The following is a 20,013-nucleotide window of genomic DNA, read 5'->3' on the forward strand; positions in this document are numbered from 1 at the left end:
GATCAGAGGAGATTTTGATGTTTTCAGATAATATCCAAAAAATCATTGAGAGAAAACAAAAACAAGTCCCAATCACTAGTAATCTGTCCCTTGATGCTGGAATCCTCAACCCATGTCTAGAATGTGGCACCCTAACTTCTTACAATGATCATCAATGTTTTTATTGATGCTTTTTAAGTATAACTATTATTTTATACATAAAACCACCCCCCAAATACATGAAAAATATGAACAGGTTTGATCAGATTATCTGACAATCTGATTAAAATCAGCCAAACCATGATATTGCTTATTTTCTATTAAATGTTATATGTAGTGAATTAAACCATTTAACAGAGATTTTAATCAAAGGAAATATCTCAAATATTTGGGTAAAATCATTTGAAGTTGAGGAACCCAGTCTGATAACAAACAAAATGTCACCAAGGTCACAATATGTTAGAGGACAAACAGTCTTGGAAAGGGAATGGTAAACTAGGTTTTAAACAGGCTAATGAAATAGTATACTACAGTGGAAGTAGCCTCTTAATAATTCCCTTTCCAAGAAAGTCACAAGTTAAGTTCTTAATGAATTACAGAGTTGCCAACCTATTGTGGTTAAATACCATTTAGAATCCATGGGTGAAAGGGTGTTGATAAGTGTTTTGAGAATAAGTTTTATTAAGTGTTTTGAGAGGCCACAAAGTAAAAAGACCTTATGATAAGTTTTACTAGGTGTTTAGAGAGGCCACAAAGAAAAAAGACCTTATGATAAGTTTAACTAGGTGTTTAGAGAGGCCACAAAGTAAAAAGAAATGGAAAGGCTTGTGTTGTTTGGTAACAATAAGTACTTAGTCTAGACCAAACACTTCAGTAGAAAAGCTTTCTTTTTTTTTTTCTATTTCTGAATTTGAATGACTTCTGAGTTACAATTGATTGTAATGATCTGAATCACAGTCTTTGTTATATATAAAACATCTGGCAATGTTATGATACTCTGGTCTGGAAATGGGCCAAAAACTAGCACGGGAAGGTGTTAATACATTAACTTGTAATTTCTACAATTTCTTGACTTACAGTAGAGACAAGATCATCAGATTGACAGTCAGTGAAGTTGAACATGTTATTTTCATAGAACTATTGGGATGTTAATATCAGACATAATTGGTATAGATACTTGTTTTGGTAGTGTTATATGGGTAGAGTTCTGGGGAAACAGTTCGGAGATACACGGGTAATACAGACGTCACATGATATATCGCCGTCACCACAGGACAACCAGTTTCAACTTTAATGAAGTATGCACAATGACTGAAATTTTAATGTCTTTATGAAGGATGTTTAATTTGAACAAATTAACTTAGTGTGGACCGAAATCCCAGCATTTCAGATTGTCCTGGTAACTTTATTTTAGTAGGACCAAAACATCCATTGGTGTTCAAACTCACAACTTTCAGGTCACAAATTGAATGCACTTTCAATCAAGACTACAATTAAAACCAATCATACATTTCATTAAGATATGTAACATGACAAATTTTACAGAATAGGGGATACTTTTTCTTATCTAATAGTCTGTAATTTAGTTCAATAAGTCTCCTGTCTAATGGAAAATTAGTCACAATAACAACGACTAAATATGTAGTTGATAGTGAGGCCAGATTTTTTACCAAACATTTTTTTATTTGAAATGTGTTCATGACTTTAGCTTGTTACTATGTATTCATTGTGTGTACACATCTTAAATGTCTATCAATTGGTATCATTTCAAACATTCCCTTTAAAAAATCTAATTGATATTTAAGTTTTGTAGTCCATCACTTTTAAGCATTAGTTTTTACTGTGGAGTTCATATATGACAAAGGGGATGTTTATCACTTAATTAAAAGCTTCCTGCATATCATGTGATGTTATGTGCATTGCAGCGGTAAATGACAAGACATGCTAGCAATGTTCACATGCAATATGAGCGAGTGTTTATCTTCTGTAGAACAGATCTTTGTTTAGTTCTATTTTGTGGATATTATAACCATGCATATCATGTTGAAAGGTATTTACAGTATGTAACAAATCCAGAACCATGCAAACAGCAGCAAAAAAATGGCCAGCAAAGATTTCTGTCTAAGTAAGAGAGTCCTAGCTCTCTTCGTTCTATCTCCAATGAAGAAAACTTCCAACTTAATTATCATTATTCCAGAAGGCCAGCAACATAAATATCAATAAAACAATAACATATGTCAAAAAAGAAACCATTCAAGTTTTCTACTTTTTTATATTTTAGACATTTCGCAGGACTCTCTCCCTTAAATAGAATTATTCCGCCCTATAATTAATTAAATACTGTATATAATGATGGATGGGGTGCAAATGAAAGTATTTCCCTGAAATACTTTAATATATTTTTTCAACTAAACAAAATATTCTGGATCTGAAAAAAATATAAATGTATGTATACAAGAAAGCACTATTGCTAGGACCTGAAATAGAAATTCATTAATAATTTTTACCAAACACCAGACATAATGTACCCTCTCCTCGTACACCTATCAATAAACCTTTACAAAGTGTCATTTTCAACTCAACTACCAAGTCATTCAGCCAAAATCAATTAAACAATCTAGTTCCCAAGGGAAACCTTGGTAATTTCTGGACAGAAATAATTTCCTGAAGTATATATTCATTCTACAATTTCAATTATTGATGTTATTAAGACAAAAAAAAAAGTTTCATGAAGCAAATAATGACACCATGACCACCATAACCTTCTATAAAAATATTAAAATAGCACATATACACAAATGTCTTAGTAAGACTCCGGTTAATTTTTAATAAAATCATCATCAGCAGCAGCAGCATCTCAATGCATTACAATCCATGTCAAGTTTATATCTGTAATCCCAAAATAACTAACAGATAATCACAAGTCAGATTTTACTTAACTACTTATTTTCCTATACAATACTTGACAATTTACCACGACTTTCTACAATATATCTGATCACAAAACATATTTCACATACATACGCAAATGTTCCTGATCTACAGCACAGTAAGGTAACAAATAACTACCTAGCACTAGTAGGATTCCCATTCTATAATGCCACTAACACTGTTATTAGATGGAGGTGAGTGTTTGCTTGTAATATTGTTCTGTTTTAGGAGCGAAGTGCATATTATTATCCTATATACTACCAGTAAATGGTAAAAGATGTTTGTGTCTCACACATATGCTGTTAGAGTTCCATATATATAAACATTCCAGTGAATGCTAATATAGCAAGTCAGTCTAAGTAATATACACAATAAGCAGAGGATTGTGTTCTATCCAACACAAGCTTTTACAGTTTTCATGCAGAACATCTATGATATAACAGGCGTGACCAGAGAGGTACAACAGTGAGTTTAACTATATTTAGTTACCTCTGCACCCTTTGTTTGATGAAGGTATTATAAGAAATGAAAAAAAAAAAATAGAAAAGAAGAAAAGTTAATTTTACATAAGAAATATATTTTATCAAAATTAAAATACACGAACACTTTACACAAAAAACAGTACATATTACAAACAAACAAACATCCAAAGAGATTCTTACTTTTTAACAATTTGACCCCCTCCCCACTTAATCTCAAAGACAATTACACCAAATTACATTATAATACTTAATAATGTTTCTATATATTATCCAAAAATAATTCTACAGCAGATTTTTAGTTTATTCTTCTTCCAAACCTACATATATTTCACTCATTGTTTCATCTTAAACAAGGAGGCATTAGGTTGATTTATTTTGTTAAATGATCAAGACATTTATGGTCTAATACCATCTAGTCCTGATTGACTTACATTTTAGAGCATGTATTTTCTCTTTGTCCTAAAAATCTGAGATTTTGAAAAATGTCTGTCTAATGATCATTTTTCTAGATATACTTCCTAAGCCTGTGCTTTTCTATCACCATGCTGTTAAAACACCCAAAACATGGTAACGAGGAAAACCAAACCAAACAACAACAATTCAAACGCAACAGTTTACATTTTACATTAAAAGCGTGTTAAGCATTGTCTAGTCCTATGTTTATTGAGTCGAAAAAGCTCCGCAACCCAAAGATTCAAACTCCAATCAGTGGATTCTTACTTCCTGAGACCGATCGTTTGACCACGGACACTTGTATCTGACTAGCATCATTGCACGTTCCCCAACATAAGCAGTCAGGCGTTTGCTTGCACAGGCAAGCTGAAAAGGTCATTTGACATTGACAATCACTGACAAATATCTGAAGAGTTACAACAACCTGTCAAACCTGTCTATGAAAATATTTCTCACATCTATCATTAAATACAGAACAAATTGATGGAAACAGACGTCGACAGGAACAGAACATCACAAGACAGTGTCTGACATTTCTCTGTAAAACAATATATATATACAGGTCTGCGTTCTGAAACATGAAGAGTCTCACTAGAAATAAAAACAAATCAACAATCATTAACAACAAATTCAATGATGATTATAACTACTACTCCGAAATCTGTGTCATATCAGTGAGTTAGATCTAGAATGACAACCAATGAAATAACTGCATTCAAATACTATTATCATTTCAAATGCACATCTTTTTCTAATGAAAGTGTCTAGGATTTTAATGGAACTTTAATTTCCAAAAGATATATATAATATATAGTAACTGTAACTGACACTCTTTTTTTTTTTTTTAATAATTTGGTTTCTTACAGTAAATAGATTGGGCAGCCCTATCAAAACAAGAAATTGGGGACACTTCGTAATTTTTCACAACAATATGATTACAAACAATTCTAACTACACATATGATTATTTCTTCATCAACTTTCAAAACGACTGTTGACAGCTTTATTTCACATACATAATTTGTCAAATAAAATACATAAGATTATACTTACATAAAAATTGTGAGTTGAGCGAGAGAAGGTTCTGGCTGGGTTGGCCTGTACAGGTTGTGTTTTGCCAGTTTACCAGTGTGTTGCCAGCACTGTTGTTGAAAGTGACTAGATATTCTATAAATGGTTTCATAGAACACTCACATACCCAATCATTGAATGCAACATTTCTGAAAGAAAATGTATATGGTTACAGTTTTATTTAAATTAGGGCAACAATACACTGTATAGTTGTTAATATTGGCAGGGGTTTTATTTTCTATATTTGCAGACATTAAATACAGCAGGAAAATAAATACCGAGTGAATTTAATTACACTAAAACATATATATATGTGTTTAAGAATTAATGATTACATGGCATGACTTAGTGAAATATATTATCCATAAACTACGGTCTCACTGGGACACCCGTGAAATATTAGCCCTGTGAAAAATACCCACAAACTATGTCCGGCTGGGACACCCGTGAAATATTAGCCCTGTGAAAAATACCCACAAACTACGTCCGGCTGGGACACCCGTGAAATATTAGCCCTGTGAAAAATACCCACAAACTATGTCCAGCTGGGACACCCGTGAAATATTAGCCCTGCGAATTTTAATACCCACGAACAAGGTCTGACTTGGACATCCACGAAACATTAGCCCTGTAAAATTTAATACCCACAACCTATGTCCGGCTGGGACACCCTGAAATATTAGCCCTGTAATTTAATTATACAGTAACAAAACTAAATCATTCCAATATAGTAGATGTTTGTCTCTAATTTACCAATACTATTAATTATGTTTTAATACTGGAATAAACCTTTTGTGAATATACATTTAAATAATTGGTAAAATATGATTCCCTGTCACTCTCCTCCACATGGCCAATACCTGACTAATCCCTGATCCAGTTCATATCTAATATGAAACATTAATTTGACCATTAAAGATGGGTGTGCAAATATCTGAGATCAATCAACACAAATAAATTCGACAAGATTTTCCATATCATTTAATATTCAATAGGCTTGAAAATATTTCATTCTTGTAAATTTGAAAGGTCTGTCTGTGAACAATCGCTGTCTATCAAATTTACTGGTGATGAACATCATCAGATCTTATCAAAACAAAGGTTCTGATGGTTTTACAGTACAACACACAAATAGATTGGAATAATTGACGTCTGATATTGCAGGGTATCACTGCCAACCTGAATGTTACATGGGGTCATTTATCATTTAAAACCAATTTTGACAATTATGCCCTACTGACTAAAGGTCCTATCTCTGAATGATTGTACATGTAAGCGTTTTCATCTAAGTGAACATGCATGATTAAATTGCAATTCGAGTGATACTTACAGACTAGTCAAAGAGGTGTGCATGTCCCTGAACATGGAAGCATTTAGAAACACCAATTTGTTGTTGCTTATATCACTGAAACAGAAAACAAAATCATACATGTTGATTCTTCTGTCATTCAATATCATGTTTGAATGAAAGTTCACAAAGCTACCCATCTATGTATACTCTCACCAAGCCTTTCTATAGAAAATTATGTGCTATGTGAGTCACTGTCAATCAGCGAAGTTGCCTCTACATTTATGTAATTTTCACCTTGACATTTGACTTGGTGTGGTGACCTTGAGAGTGTAACCTGTCCATGGTACAGCTTGATAACCTTAGAACCTTGACATCTGACTTTGTGTGGTGACCTTGAGATTGTAATCTGTCCATGAGGCTGTATAATGTTGGAACCTTGGCATTTGACTTTGTGTGGTGACCTTGAGAGTATATATCCTGTCTATGGTGGGAACCACTTAGCAGTTTGAATATGATATGTGGTATTATGACTATATGTACCATTGAAATTCCATCAAATAAGCATTAGTGTTGGACTATCAACACAGAGTGATTTTCAGGTTGTCTGTATAGATAGAACACAGTACTACTTACAGGTATCTCATTGATGTCAGGCCGTAGAAAGTCTCCACTTCTAAGGACTCGATCTGGTTAGAACTTGCATCTCTGAAATCACAAGTGTGACAGACCCATTTATGACACAGACAACTTGCAGTTGTTACAAAGTCTACAACATTCATACACATTATAGTGACAGCACACAAATTAATCATCATTTCGTCATATAGCCAAGGGAGATAATCAGATATATACATAAAAGAACCGACATATGATCTTTTTCTCATCAACTTTTTGTTAAGAAATTACACAATGATATCAAAGTATTGAATTATTCTGCTGATGCCATTTTGTAAAAAAAAAAGTTTGTTAAAGTGTAAGAATACAAAGCTATAATAAGAGATTGTTATCAAATGAACGTGTAGAATTGGGAAAATATTTGTGCTTTATTTCACTTGGAAAACAAGTATCTGTTGGTTTGACTTTTTTCACTTAGTGAGCAATGACATTTTAACAGTACACAAACTTGTGTTGCAAAACTGACCAGAGTCAGAATAAATGAAAACTTTGTGTTATAAATAAAAGTTCAGCATGAAACACTCTGCCTACTCGGGATAAAATGACAAATTTGATAAATAAAGCTGAAACAGCAAAATATTCTGACAATATCTGGACAAACTTTGTTATCAGAAATTTACATAATTCTACACATATAGAGGGCCATGAAACCCAAATTTAGCATGCAAAATCTGCTTTTGTATATGGTATGCTGACCAACTTCAGCATCAAAACTGAACCAAGGGCCATAACTCTGTAGACGTTAAAGCATGAGAACATTTGATGCCTAACAAGCTGGTCGCCCAGCACAAACAATCACAAACCACAATGCCTTCCATCATAATCATACATGGGTATTATATGTACGACTGTTTACAGACAGGAAGTGTGTTAGAGGTTTACAAATAGTTTATATAGTGAAAAAATGATTCGGCACAAAATACAGTACTTTTGAGCATAAATGTAAGATTATCTTGCTTGAAAAATTAAAAATCAAACGAATTCAGCTGATATGATATTTTTAAAATTTTCATGTTCTATTAGAACATCAGTTATTGAAAATTACAAATCATTAATCAAGGTTACACTGCATCATACAACTTCAAAACACCTAGAAATGTCACTCAACAATTTATTTCTAATGCAGAGAGAATTTGGTTATGTCACATGAAGTAACTTGTTTAGATATTGTTGGTAAGTCAACTACTGTGCAATATTTAAGTACAATACAGAATTGAGGTGTGTACCTTAGTTTTACATAGAAAGGATGTGCTAAAATCGGATGGCTTAGGACTAATTTCAACAAAACATATCCGTATTATTATTACTCCAGTATTTTGTTACAAATCTGTGTCATCCCACATTAATTGTGACAACAAAAACCTTGTAAATCAGTGAAATTAACATGATTAGTGTCAAAGATAAATGATTATATTTCAATATTAACCAGTCTCTGCCACATGTCAGTGTACTATATAAAAAAATGTTTTTTTCGGAATTAAAATAAATAAAGGAATTAATGAAAAAGACACCAAGAACCTGTATCGCTCACCTGACTTTACTAAATTAATCATTTCAAGATATTTGGTAAAATATATCTTGTAATGAAATGCTTGAGGAAAATGTTTGAAATTTTGAGTTCATTACACCTTTCACGACCATTAGTATCACCCAAACAAGTTATTAGGCGTATCTACATAGTCTACAAAGCCTATCATTTTAGGCCTGGTTCTTAAAAAAAAGTTGCTTATTGCTTTTGACGCATTTAGATTCTAATGATCTTGTTCGTAGCAAGCTTTCTATACTACTAAATATAACAGATCATTGCTGTTTAATTAGACTCAAATGCCAAACCTTCGTCCTGTAAGCTACATTCCACAATTCAATCATCCTGATCTGTTAAAAAGACTTTAGGACATTGACCCTCGTGATGTTAAATGTGGATCAAAATGTATACATGTATTGTATATCTGTACATATCTGATAATCATTCTGTCATTAATAAGTTATGCTGACCACTACCCAAAGTTTCTACACTTAATAGTGACCTCAGACGACAGATTTCACGACACCATGTGCCTGTTACGAGATTTCTCATCTGCAACGCAGTATCACTACAAAATGTTATTGGTGTTGAGATTGCAGAGTGGTTCTCCTCCTTACTTACAGCACAGTTAGATTGGGATTGGAGGAAAACGCATCATCGGGAATAAAACTTATATTATTCCCGCGCAGATACCTGTAAGTAAAGAATCGGTGGCAACACAGTCAGTGTGGCCAATAGAAACCCCGATACCTCAAAACAAGCCTGTACTGTACAGGGTATCCTGTCTGTGTATAACACACCTGTATTACACACCTGTATTACACACCTGTATTACACACCTGTATTACACACTTTTAATTAAGCATTACACATCTTTATCTATATCACACACTAATAATAAGGTCACACACATCCACCATATAAGTCTACAAGTTTCAACTGATGCAATGTAATGAAAAAGTAACACAATTAAATCATTTTTATCTCTATTGAAAATGGACCGCTCAGAATTTTTCTTATATCACGCCGACTCCTTGTCAGAATTGTTTCAAAATTTCCTTTTAACTTACAGAAACGAAGGATGTAATAACCAAAGCTGAACTCAAGAATAGTCAGAAATGTAGACATTATGCTTGACCACATGATATGGAAAAATTACAGCTTCTCTCATGATCTAATACACAAATATCTGTACTAGGAATATGATGCATTGTTCTACACATGTACAACTTTCAGTTTTAATCAATACCAAATTGGACAGTTGACATAGTTTATGTGTGTACAGATATTAATGATGTTTAAGCATCAGTTGAAACTTGCACTCACACAAGGTCAATAGCTGTATACAAAGGTTAAATATATAGAGCCAGAATGTTTTTCTGTCTTCTCATGGAAATTTAGAATATGATTAAATCACTAAGCAGTTTTCATTGGCCCAGTCAGACATGGTGATGATGGTGATATGATGTCAATAAGAATCTACACTAATAGTTTAACACCGATACACCATCATCAAGCTATCAAGTCGTCCTTTATCACAGGAATTCAAGTATTCTAGGATTTTAAGAAGACATTTTAAATTCAAAGTTGGGAATAAATGTATGCTACCACACACAGACCCACAGCCCCTTGGATGTGATTATATTACACAGGGAACAAAAAGACAGTACTAGGATGTCTGACCTTCTCATTCTACAAGGTCATTGGGAATTCTACTCCGGAAATACTAATATGATACAATTAACTAATATAATACAATTAATTAATATAATAAAAAGCTTGTCTAATCAAAATACATCAGGAAAACCATTACTTGTTCTCTATAAAATAACATATCTTAGATTGGAAAGATTTTGGATAAAAAAGTTTATTCAAGTTTCTTGAAGTTTGGTTTAATCTAAACTAAATCCTTCCAATACTGTTACTGTATCAATACAACTATGTACCAAATGGAATAATTAAATTTGACAACAGTATTCATTAGGATTTAAACCAATAGAACACATCACTCAGTTGCCTAGGAGACCCACTACCACCATGTTTACAGAAGGTATGACCAAACTTACAGGTTCTCCAGCAGCATCAAGTTGGTGAACAAGTGAGGTGGAAGACTGGTGAGATTCATTTTGTTTATATACCTGAAAAGTAAAATAAAATTTTCCTGTAATGATTTCAATGTTAACCTTTCTTTCTCAAAATTTTAAAGAAATTTCATGATTTCAGAAACTTGCATCTGACACAGTTCAAACAGGACACGGAAAACTAGAAAATGACTGAAAGACAAGGATGCCCCACTCCATTCAAATTAGAGCCATCCTTGATAATTTTTTTCAGACAGTAACAATGACCTTGACCTAAATGTTGGAAACCTGAACACAAACTCAACCAAAATAAGCTCATATTTGATCTTGTAGAATGTTTGAAAAAGTCCCAAAAGAAGACACAAGAGCAATGTCAATGTCATCAATTTGTTTGACAGTTTTCTAATACATGGTTATGGCAGCCATGAACTTGAAACCATGAAGCAATTCAATTCATCCAAGATTTTTTCACACGATATATATATATATATATATAGTTCAACTTGATGATGACATTGTGTATCGCTTAAATATGTAAACATAAATGACACAACAAGGCAAGTAATCGCCTGAAGATAGCCGATACACGGCTTGAAAACGTTAGCGATATTCAACCGGAATTGCCTTGTTGTGTCATTTATGTTTACATATATATATATATGTGTGTAAGTGTAATTAAAATCCCTATAGAAATCAAATCAGCAAATGACCTTGATTTGTTCGATCATTTTCTATTAATATCAATGGTGATCTTGACCTATGCCCTTCACCCAATCAGATAGCAGGGTATAACACCTTAAAAATGGTTATAAAGATAGTGGGGGTATAACACCTTAAAAATGGTTATAAAGAAAAAATACCATAGAGTTGCACGAGAGAACATGTTTATATGGTAATGAAAACACCACAGAAAAAGAAAATTCCAAATCAGAACAAAACACTGCTACAATTTAAAGCACAAGGCTGATCAACATGGCATTTTATCTTAAGTGGTGTTTGATATATCCTTCAGCAAATTATCATTGATGTGCATGTGAGATGTTTGTCAGTAGGTATACCATGTCATTAATTTTTTTTTAAATGCATATACATATACATGCACATCAAAACACCTGAAAAGGTTGGTAAATGCACAAATGAATTTGAATATTTGATATCTGCTGAATGTAAGAGACAGATTAACAATGAGACTTATTAATTAACGATGATAAATTATAATGAATTGCTTTAGAAAGAAATCCTGTATTAATGTGGCATACAATTTATTTGATTGACAGTCTATTCAGTCAAAGGCACATTATTACAGACACATTTGAACTTTAAGTACTAAAGGTAGGTATTAATGATGGAATATTGACAATAAACATTACCTACCATTGGTTATAGGGTGATAAAAAAATCACACCATGGTACCCACCATGTACACTTTAATGACAAACACACATTTAGACAAATACTGTGCCAAGGTCATCATTTATATACATGTATGCCTGTCTTGTTTACGTATTATTACAGAATTTGTTTGGTCATACTTAGATCTAAACCCCTACGCTAGTTCTATGAGGTTTGGTATTTGCTACAGATCACTGAACATACAGATCTTTAGTCCCCATACTCAATCTGATTTAACTGAGTATTTTATGTGTTAAAACTTTGGGATTTCTTGTTAGGTAAATAACATGTTCAAAATTAAAATATGCTGTGTGATTCATATTACTGAATATCATAAAAACACACTAATATTACAAAAGCTACATAGACATTTTACTGGTTTTTAAACTTTTCTCTAATTTCTGTTTATTTGTTTACATTTATACATTAGTTTATGAAGACTCTATACATATTAGGACTTGTAACTTCCTACAATGTAAGTTCATATTTGTGTATACGTAACATACACTCCTATTCTATCTATTATACATGTAGCACATTCTACACGACACTGCATGGACATAGTATACATTTCTTCAAATAAAAGACAAAAGATACACTGAAACATATCATAAGTAAGATATGCTTGACTTAATACAATTACTTACAAACCTAATTTATCCCCAAATGCCCAGTAAGTAGCAAACAAAAATAAAATACCTGGTAAGACACATACAATTCTTACAGCATCTCCAGTACATAACAAATTCAGTTCAGAACCAAAACTTGTTTCTTTCATCCACAATAGGAAAAATCAACAAAATAAATTACATTGTATATAGTATTTCTATTACGATGCTATTACTTATGATTTTAACAAACACAAATTGGGAATGGGGCAGTAACTCTAATAAAAATAAGAAAATAAATTAAAACTCATAGCTTCCATGGATATTAATCCTGTGAGCAATTTTCCAGGTTTCTGTTAAGAGGATATATAAGTATCAATCACAACTACATAGGTCATTGATTACATATAGAAAATATCATGAAGAGGATAGAAAATATACTTACAATGTGGTGATACTACTGGATGAGGTGAACATGAGCCTCTCAAATGATTTCACAGGATTATCTGACAAATCTCTGTATAATAAAAATAACAGATATCACAGGATTATCTGACAAATCTCTGTATAATAAAAATAACAGATATCACAGGATTATCAGACAAGTCTTTACAAAATAAAACTAACAAGGATATCTGAATGGCTTTACATCTTCAGTAAAAGTCACAGAAATTGTAGAAATTATATAACACTCCTATAAAAGATCTGTACAGAAGAATATCTAAAATCACATATATACATACTTATCTCTTTATTACACCAAACTTGTTCCGAATAATTTTCAATTCATACTGGGCAATTTAGATAATATAATACAAATCACTATCCTAACATGTATATCAAAGCTTGGCAGCTCTACCAATAAAAGTTTTGTATTTCTTAGATATGTTCAATGCTTGATTTACTTTCACAGCTCAATTTATTTTGATATGTATCTTGGAAGAAATTCCACGGTAGTGATGTCAAGTATAATACTTACAATGTGGTGAGTAATGGAACTTCAAATGATTTATCCTTGAACTTGGTTATCAAATTCCCCGCAAGGCTCCTAAAAAGTATAAAGCCCACAAGCATTTTGACAAATATTTTATTCCTGCTATGGAAAAAAAAAAACTTTCTTTAATCATAATGAGCTTTGAACATAAAAACTCAAAATAATGTGTCTTTATCTCAACAGTATTATCATGCATTTATTCTATTGATGAATACATACCATTTTACATTTAATAAAATTTAGCAGAAACATGGTTGTAAAACCTACTACATGTGTATAACCAAACTTACAATGCCTGCAGGTTCGTCGTATATTTGAAAGTTGTGGCATCAACTTCAGTAAATCTATTGTATGACAAGTCCCTGAAAAGAAAAAGAATGTAAATAATATCTGATAATTACTACATGGTGTGTACCAGTATCAAAACTCAAAAAAATAAATTTGTCTTGATATCATAATCATGACGGTATGTTACATGAGGTAAGGAAGTCTAAATATTAATTCTAATAAAACTTTATTTATGTTAGAATTTTCGTGAAACAAGTCATAAACGTATATCAATTACTTTGTGACATTCACCTTTAACTTGATATCAAACTTCTCTAAAGAATATGTTATATTCCAAGCAACAATAGGCCTTGAGGGCCTGCATAGCTCACCTAGACATTTCAATATAACATAAAGTAATAATGATATTCTCATTTAAGTTATCTTATTATTTTTTTATTTTGAATTTGAAACAAAGATAAAACAAACTTAACATAGACTATAATCAATTCTTGTACATCAGATACTTGCAATTGTATAAGAAATTCATTCAAGAATATTGAAGGTAAATGTAAATTGAAAACTTGAATACTTACAGAGTTATCAGACTTGACATAGAATGGAATGTATTGGCATCAATGTGATTAATACTATTGTGTGAAAGGTTTCTGAAAGGAAAACAAACATTGGAAATATTATCATAAAATGTATGGCAACACATGGAACAAACAAATCTACAACACCTATTGCTACGATAAATTATCTATCTAAAAACAATATAATGAAATTTACACAGAACATCAACAAATCTACAATACCTATTGCTACGATAAATTATCTATCTGAAACAATATAATGAAATTTACACAGAACATTAACAAATCTACTACACCTATTCTTATTATAAAATATTTATCTGAAACAATATAATGAACTTTACATTTTCATCAATTCAAAACAACCCACATGTATCACATTTTAATAGCGCAGTTTCCCTTCCATTTAATAATTGAAAATATAAAATATTTGTTGATCAGAAGAAAACACAAACCGTGACAACATTTTGGTATTACCATACATTCTATTTGACATCATTTTTCATTTGAAAATGTGATATAATAAGCCTAGACATTCTATTTTTCTGATTTTTTGCTGCTGCCAAATCCAAATTGGTTTTCTTATTTGAAGTCCAAATGATAAGGTTTGGTAGATAGGAATATATTTTTGATATTATGCATTGTCAGTCCGTATTGTTGAGCCTTAAGATTACTTAACCTACAGTGTATTTTTTGTAGATTATGCGACACTGACTCATGGTAGATAATGTGAATCTATTATTTTGAAAATAAAAAATATACCCTATTCATATACCCTCAGACACAACTACGTACTGTAGGCCTTAATACTTCATGAAACAAGAGGCCCATGGGCCTTAACGGTCACCTGAGATTTGAAATATTTCAGTTAATTAAATTGACCATTTTTGGCCCCACCCATAAGCCCCTAGGGGTCAGTCAGGGCCAACATGTGCATACCCTCAAACTGCCATCCCAAGCTGATAATGTTAACCAATTTGAATGAATTCCAATAGAAATCAAACATATAATATATTATAGTCAAAAATGTGATTTCCCTATATAAACTATAGTAAAGTTTACCCCCTCCCCAGGGGCAAACTTGAGACCCCAGGGTCATGAAATTCACAATTTTAGTAAAGCACCTTAAGACCCTTCCAACTATAAAGAGTATTTGATTCCACCTTATTTTGGTCTTGAGAAGAAGATTTTTGAAATTTCAGTCAATTTGGCCCTTTTTAGCCCCGCCCATCAGCCCCTGGGGGTCAGTCAGGGCCAACATGTGCATACCATCAAACTGTCATCCCATGCTGACAATGTTTACCAAATTAGATTGAATTCCAATAGAAATAAAACAAATAAAAGTCAAAAATGTGATTTCCCTATATAAACTATAGTAAAGTTTACCCCCTCCCCAGGGGCAAACTTGAGACCCCAGGGTCATGAAATTCACAATTTTAGTAAAGCACCTTAAGACCCTTCCAACTATAAAGAGTATTTGATTTCATCTTATTTTGGTCTTGGGAAGAAGATTTTTGAAATTTCAGTCAATTTGGCCCTTTCTAGCCCTGCCCATTAGCCCCTGGGGGTCAGTCAGGGCCAACATGTGCATGCCATCAAACTGTCATCCCATGCTGACAATGTTTACCAAATTAGAATGAATTCCAATACAAATCAAACAAATAAAAGTCAAAAATGTGATTTCCCTATATAAACTAAAGTAAAGTTTACCCCCTCCCAGGGGCAAACGTGAGACCCCTGGGTCATGAAATTTACAATTTTGGTAAAGCACCTTAAGACCCTTCCATCTATGAAGAGTGTTTGATTCCAACATATCTGAGAGTAGAGAAGAAGATTTTTGAAGTTTTAGTCAATTTGACCCTTTTTAGCCCCGTCCCTCAGGCCCCTGGGGGGTGGGGACCATATAATTTACAATTTTGGTTGACCTTTAGCCATAGAAGCTTCCTGCTAAATTTCATGGAATTTGGTTTAGGGGTTTTGGAGAAGAAGTCGAAAATGTAAATTGTTTACGGACGCACGACGGACGACGCACGACGGACGACGGACGACGCACGACGCACGACGACGGACAAAAGGGGATTAGAATAGGTCACTTGAGACTTTGTCTCAGGTGACCTAAAAATGTCTGTGCAGTATGAATAATTACACAATCAAATATCCAATACTGATATAAGACTATCGTACTGCTGTTCACATATCTACAGATCCTTGATCAGTCTCGAGGGAAATTTTTTCTGCTCAAACTCAAGATTCTCTACCGAATTCCTTGTTCCATTGTTAAATCAAATTTTACTTTACATACTTTACAAGGATCTGGAGGAATTGAATAGAAATATATTGTTTACGCCTGATTTGACAAAAAACCTCAAGGGTTATGTACCTTCCACCACTAAGTTCACCCCAAAGCAAGCAACATACATTACAGTATGACCATAGCATATAGATTATTTGATATTATTTCAGTCAAACGTGATATAAAAATACAACAGCACTGGAAATATATACCATACAATTAATACTATCACATGATAGTCTAAGTAAACACTAAATTGTATTTACATCACAATACCAATAAGTTATTACCTCATTAGTACATTACATTTCATATGACAGCTAACACAAAAACACTGGTTAGTATCAGGAGGATTGTATATAGACATTAGCAGTAAAATTGTCACAGTCTTAAGGTAGGGAGTCCCTCTCACTGTGTAGTATTTCAAACAAAGAAGAGTTCCAAATTGTTTGTTATTTTTGAGACTAGGAGTTACTTGCTCACTTTAAATATGATAGCAGAAGAATTACATGCACAATGAAATGTAATTTCTCCACTGTTGGGATTTGATCCCCTAATGTCTGAACGATATATATTGCATTTATATACGCGTTTTGTTACACATTTGTAAGATAATATATTTTGCGATATTATCAGGATTCATTCAAAACGTTCCAACTTTTTTAATAGGTCTGAAACCTTCAATAAACTCTTTTTTGAGGAGGTAAGATAAATTTCATAGGAAGATCACTTTTCAAGGTCTGAAAACACTAGGATTGTGATGGAACTCTAATAACCAGTCACTGGTACACAGACAGTTTTTTTTAATGTTACAGGCTTTATACATCATTCTGATCTTCAGTTTTAATTAAACATATTCCCTGTATGTCAAATATCTAACAATAAAATTGTTAAATTAATTTCTTAAGTATTTCAATGTGACAAGAATGTATTCAGTACAGGGTTTGAACTTTAAATTTTCACTTGGGTAAAATCAATCAACATTAATGCAATAGAATAAATATTCAATTCAAAAGCACACAAACCACAACCATAGTCATATTGTGTACACTTGTAAGGATACTTACAAGTACTTAATCTTTATTATTGAGGAAAATGAACTTGATAAAAGTGCTGTAAAGTCGTTATATGACAAATCTCTGAAAAAGATGAACAATATAACAAAATAAAAGCATATGCAGAGAGATTGTTTAGCAAAAACAGAATGCTAACACTAAATACAACTTTTGTGAACATCTAAAAATAAAAAATTAAGATTGTTTTCAGAAAAAAGAAAGACAAGCAAACAATGAATAGATCTGACAGTAGTAAGATTTCAAGAAATAAATTAAAACATTATTAAGCATTATTTACTTTAAATAGTAAAAGTAAACAAGTTCAATAAGTAAATGCAGCATGTAGATTTGTAATATAAGCAGCAAGAATTCAAGAAACAAGAAACTAATTACAGTATGTAAATTAAGTTATTTTTCATTTTATTTTATGATAATATTAATATTTTATTATCAAGTTAAGAATATTTTTGGTATATGTGAGAATTGAATTTTTAGAGATGTGATTTAATTAAAAAAAGTCTTCTTTACAGTTTTATTACAATTAATAGATGAGCTTAAAAAGCATGCAAAAAATAGAGACTAAGACATGTATTTTATTGTACAAGTATCCAGCAATACTCACAGTACTTCCAGATAAGGCAAATTCTGCAATACTGATGACTTGGCTGTTATGGAATTAATACTATTTCTTGATAAGTTTCTGAAAAAAGAGAAAAGGTTATCTTAGAACTGGATTTTTTGAAGCAGCAAAACAAAACTTGAGTATTTGGAACATACATTTCTGTTTATAAATAACAAGTGAACAATTGAAAATAAACTGACATATTGCAATTCAAAATAATGTGTAGACTATTTTATAGACATAACCTTGTGATTATATATATATAAAGGCTGATATGGCTTCAAAACAGAATAAATCAATAACTCTAAATTAAAATTTTAATTCATAAACTTATTTACTTTAATTATAGTGAAAATTCATAGATAAAAATGCCATTAAATTCTCTTGTATCTAGTTTGATTTTATAAGGACAAGTAACTGTTTAGAGATTGATATCATACAGTACCATCTATCAATACTAGTCTACAATGGTATCAATATCTTAAAAAAATCATCAAGAAAAGAATAAGAATGTGTTCAACCACATGTCAAACTGCGACAGATATGGAGAGAAGACATTCAGAATGTAAAGGATGTGTAATTTGGTTTTTGTTTTGTATACCTGGTAGTTTATTTTACTACAGCTGTGGTGCATGCATATAAGGACGGCCTGCAAGATACATATGTGTGGTGTGTGCAAGTTTTGGGAGGCTGCAATTAATGTTTGTGTTTGTCTCCATTTGACATTACAGAACTAGCTAACTCACTGAAGTATATACTGCCAAAGACATCCAGCAGTACACCCCACCCGGTTATATCATACTGACAATTAAGGAATCAAACCAGTCATCCCACTCCCCGAATGCTGAGCATTTAGCAAGAGTATATATATCTTGGTTCCATCATGACAGCCAGACAGAAGGCTACTTAAGCTGCTGTTTCAGCCAAATATAGTGTCAACTAGGAAGCACAGGAAGTATAGAAATGGAGTTGTGATACTCTATGTGCCATGGGACAAGGAAGCACAGGAAGTACAGAAATGGAGTGGTGATGCTCTGTGTGCCATCTGGTGCTCATGGGATTTAGTGTCTGAATCATCATATTTTGTTAAAAAAATAATAAAGAATTAAAAATTCACAGATTCCATGTTGGTCAGTGTTATAAATGAGCTGATATCACTTCACATCACCTGTAAACTACTCTATTACTCATCTATAACAGGGTCATTTTATAGTCAACGCTGCCACTTTAACCATTTTTAGAGCAGGCTTTTTATCTGGTTTTCAAAAGTTTAACAAAATGATTATCAATCAACCTACAATTTCAATGTGTACAAAGTAGAAATGTCTTGAAGAATTGTGGTTACAAAGACGGTTTACCCTTCAAGATAAAGCCTTTATTTATCTACTTAGGTTTTGCAACCTGTGTAATTGTGGTGGAGTTTTGGTGTAGACATTTCAAGGTGTGGTGTACATATCAGCCATTCAATATCAATGGTCCACCTTTCATAAACTACCTGTAAAGGTAAGCCCACAATCAGCAGGTACAAAAGTTACCTGGCTGTGGACCAGGTTGTGTTATACAAACTTTGACCCAGGCCAGATCCTGCAAACATAATCAATGATAAATATGAAATTGACTTACATATGTATAGCAAATTGAAAGGAAAGTCTTAGTCACACACAGGCTTACAATGGCTCTAAATGGAACAGAATACTTG

The 20,013-nt window shown here is 32.4% G+C and overlaps 1 protein-coding gene across 1 annotated transcript in view; it reads right to left on the reverse strand.

Annotated features, from left to right (window-relative positions):
• Positions 1-20,013, reverse strand: part of LOC117337498 (polycystin-1-like) — an 89,718-nt gene that overhangs the window by 52,095 nt on the left and 17,610 nt on the right. The window contains 11 exon segments of the mRNA XM_033898546.1: positions 4,898-5,064; positions 6,246-6,320; positions 6,840-6,911; positions 9,028-9,099; positions 10,473-10,544; positions 12,933-13,004; positions 13,467-13,535; positions 13,772-13,843; positions 14,345-14,416; positions 17,705-17,776; positions 18,315-18,392. Coding sequence (XP_033754437.1) covers positions 4,898-5,064; positions 6,246-6,320; positions 6,840-6,911; positions 9,028-9,099; positions 10,473-10,544; positions 12,933-13,004; positions 13,467-13,535; positions 13,772-13,843; positions 14,345-14,416; positions 17,705-17,776; positions 18,315-18,392 — 893 coding nt within the window.

This window comes from Pecten maximus, chromosome 1 (assembly GCF_902652985.1).
Source record: "Pecten maximus chromosome 1, xPecMax1.1, whole genome shotgun sequence".
NCBI classification, from domain to species: Eukaryota; Metazoa; Mollusca; class Bivalvia; order Pectinida; family Pectinidae; genus Pecten; species Pecten maximus.